Source organism: Macrotis lagotis, chromosome 4 (genome assembly GCF_037893015.1).
Source record: "Macrotis lagotis isolate mMagLag1 chromosome 4, bilby.v1.9.chrom.fasta, whole genome shotgun sequence".
Lineage (NCBI taxonomy): Eukaryota > Metazoa > Chordata > Mammalia > Peramelemorphia > Peramelidae > Macrotis > Macrotis lagotis.
The window spans coordinates 188,834,502-188,838,371 of NC_133661.1; the positions used below are offsets into that span (position 1 = coordinate 188,834,502).

Here is a 3,870-nt window from a genome sequence, read left to right on the forward strand (position 1 = left end):
TGAGCAGAACCAGAAAAGCATTGTACATCCTAACAGCAACATGGGGATGATGATCAAGCTTGATAGACTTGCTCATCTCATCAATGTAACAGTCAGGGATAATTTGGGGCTATCTGCAGTGGAGAATACCATCTGCATCCAGAGAAAGAATTGTGGAGTTTGAACAAAGACTAAAGACTATTACCATTAATTTAAAGAAAAACAATATCTTATTATACAATATTTCCATCTCTTATACCTTTTTTTCTCCTTAAGGATATGATTTCTCTCTCATCACATTCAACTTAAACCAATATATATACCATGGAAACAATGTAAAGTAACAGAATGCCTTCTGTGGAGGGTGGGGGAAGCAAGATTAGGGGAAAAATTATAAAACTCAAAATAAATAAAATCTTTCTAAAAGATAAAAAATGTTTTATGTTATTTTTTCCATTATCATAGTTTTTCCCTTTCTGTTCTGATTCTTGTTTCACAAGATGACTAATACAGAAATGTTTGACATGATTCTATATGTATAAACTATTTCAGATTATTCACTGTCAGGGGAAGAGGGAGGGAAGATGGAGAAAGGGAAAAAAAACATGGAACTCAAAATCTTACAAAAAATGAATGTTGAAAACTATATTTATATACAATTGGAAAAATAAAATTAAAAATTAAAAAAGTTAAGATATAAAAATGAAAAATAAAATAAAATGTGCAGTGAAGAAAGTTCTTTAGATCTCTCAATTACAAGTCGTGCCTGGAATTTATTTGTCGATTCCGTATTTTCTTAAGTGCTGCCTTTACTTCTTGGTTCCTTAGTGTATAGATAATAGGATTCAATAGGGGTGTGAAAATTGTGTAAAATACAGAAAGTATCTTATCAACAGAATATCTGTTGAAAGGCCATACATAGATGAAGACACAAGGTGCAAAAAATAAAGTTACCACCGTAATATGAGCTGACAGAGTCGAGAGAGCCTTGGAAGACCCACCAGAGGCTTGGTGCCGAACAGAATAGATTATGATTGTATAAGAGAAGAGTAAAAGAATGAAACAGATGAGGGAAAGGAATCCGCTATCAGCAATTACTAACAGCTGAAGTACATAAGTGTCTCTACAGGCAAGCTTAATGACCAAAGGAAGGTCACAGAAGAAGCTGTCCACTGTATTGGGTCCACAAAAGGGCAAATTCAACATAAATGCCATTTGGCTTGTTGAATGTACCAAACCAACTGCATAAGAAGTCAATACTAGTCCCAGAAGCACCCGATGGTTCATAATATTTAAATAGCGGAGGGGTTTACATATGGCAACATACCTATCTATTGCCATGGCAACAAGAAGCATCATTTCACTTCCACCTAGAATGTGCATAAAAAACATCTGGGAGAAACATCCCCACCAGGAGATAGTCTTGTGCTCTCGGAGAAAATCCACAATCATCTTTGGTGTAGCAAAGGAGCCCAAGATCATGTCAATTAAGGAGAGGTTTGCCAGCAGGAAATACATTGGGGTATGAAGACGTGAGTCAAAGGTCACAGTGATCAAGATGAGCAGGTTTCCTAGGACAATTCCAATATATACCATAGAAAACCCCAAGAAGAAGAAAATTTGGAGGTTCTGAGATTTTGTCAGTCCTAGCAAGATGAACTCAGACACTACTGAATAGTTTTTCAGTTCCATTTTCTTGGGCCATGTTCCAAGTGTTTGAAAAAAAAGGGAAAAAGAGAAATGAGTTGTAATTATTGAAATGGAATTTCAATCTCCAGCCCTATTACATCATACACTGTAAAACTAGTTGCCCTCATCATTTTTAGTTTTAGAAGAAAGGAAGGAAGTATTTATTAGAGGTATCTGGCACTTGACAAACATTATCTCATCCAAGTATCATAACAACCCTGGGAAGTAGATGTTATAATTTATCTCCTACAGTTGAGCAAACTGAAAGAGACAGTAGTTAAAATACCTACCAGAGTCACAATTTAAATGTCTAAAGGTCAAATTTAAACTCAGTTCTTACTGACTCCTAGAACTTAATCCATTTTATCACTAGCTGTCACAGTTTTAGACTGTGTTTCCTAGCAATTCACCCTTTTAATTGAGATGAATTCACAAAGAACTATCAGTATTCATTTTATAAGCCTATTAAATGACAATATATAATGATATAATCAATGGAACTCCCTAGATCCTAGTCATTTTCTGAATCAGAAACCTCTTACTACAAGAAACTGGGTTTCTCTTTTCCTTTTGTTATTTTTTTCTCCTAGATGTCTTTCTTAATTAAAAATGAATAAACAAACAAATAAACAAAACCAGTGAAAACCACCAGATAACCTATAAAGAGATCTGCAGCCTTGCTACAATGAGTTTTCATCTGGATCTCTTGATCTTCTTATCAACATAGTGTGCTTTACAGTCACAGTATAAGGGTCAGTTTAGGAATATTCATGTAAAGGCCTGGGATTTCCCTTCTTTTACCCACCTACATTCAGAAGCTCTCAGAATAGTAGAAGGATGAGACATGAGTTGGTGTTATTGACAGCAAATTTTGGCTATCTGTTCCCATAACTCTTCTTCCTCCTCCCCATTTCTAGGAGCAAAGGAACTTAAACCACCTTTTATAGGAATATCTAGGAGGAAATAGTTTATACCTGTATGGAAATAGACACCCTCCCTCTCTCCATTGCCATAAGGTTCTATTGCCAGCATTTCTACAAACAGCTGCTGTTAGCCTCCTCCTTTCTCAATATCAGTTGTTCATTTTAACTGAAACTCTTCTCTTTGTTTAGTACTTGCTGCATGCACCCTTTCTGCTCTTCTATCCATGGACTGCTTTGTGCCAATAGATACTGTACCTATTGCCCATTTGATACTTTCAGGGATCATCCAGAAAGGACAAACAGTCACTCCTTTCCGTCTTTTCTCCAGGCCTCCTAAACTAGGGCCTCATCTTCCAATGATAAGCTTTATAAGGTGAAGTCCTAAGAATGTGCATTTTCACAGAAAATTACATATAGGTCATTTGATTTTCCTGTGTTATCTTTGCTTAAGGTTTCAGCTGCTACAGTTGTGTACTGAGCAGAGTTCCCCCTTGAAGGCTGGTTCAGAGAAAGGACAAGAACCTGAGTTCTAATCAGGCTACCTTTTCCATTTGTTGCCCAGACACTATCTCTCCAGAAGTCATGTTGACTTCCCCCAAACCATCTGAGTTGAGAAACTATTGTTATGCTACTGAATCTGTGTAATAGTTGGTGCTAATCATGCTGTCCTATGTCTAGGGTTCTCCCTCGATCTATGAAAACTCATTGAATAACAATCTACTGGAATCTGGTTTTCTCTATCTCTGCTTCTGCCTCTAACTCTGTCCTTCTTTCTGTCTCTGTCTATCCATCTCCGCCTCCTTCTGTCTGTCACTCTCCATGGCGCGCTCTCTCTCTCTCTCTCCCCCTCTGTCACACAAACACACACACACACACACACACACACACACACACACACACACACACAGAAACCCTCACTACTCATTATTTAAGGTTTCAGAAATAAATAGATTTTCCCAATTTCTTATGGTCTTTGACAAACATTTGTAGTGCAACTAGGACATGTGCCTACTTCATGCCTTTGAGACTTTTTTTCTCCATATCTGATGAGCTTCTATTCCCATTTGTTGTTAACTCCAAACTGAATACAGGTGACCCTGATCCCTTCTCCAGAAGAGTCACAGAGAGTCTAGAATTGTCAATCTTCTGGGAGGCAGAAGATTGGATGGTTTCTCTTATCCAGATTAGAATATCAGGCTCACTATCCTGGAATTACAAACCACTGTCAACCCTTTTGTGCTATCCCCTCTAAGAAGTGAACACCAAATCCCTGGTAATG

At 37.4% G+C, this 3,870-nt stretch overlaps 1 protein-coding gene across 1 annotated transcript; it reads right to left on the bottom strand.

The window, feature by feature from the left end:
• Window positions 1-732: 732 nt before the first annotated feature.
• On the bottom strand, window positions 733-1,671 carry OR4K13 (olfactory receptor family 4 subfamily K member 13). Its single transcript, XM_074231999.1, has one exon. The coding sequence runs from the start codon at window positions 1,669-1,671 to the stop codon at window positions 733-735; it is 939 nt and encodes a 312-aa protein (XP_074088100.1).
• Between the last annotated feature and the right edge of the window lie 2,199 nt (window positions 1,672-3,870).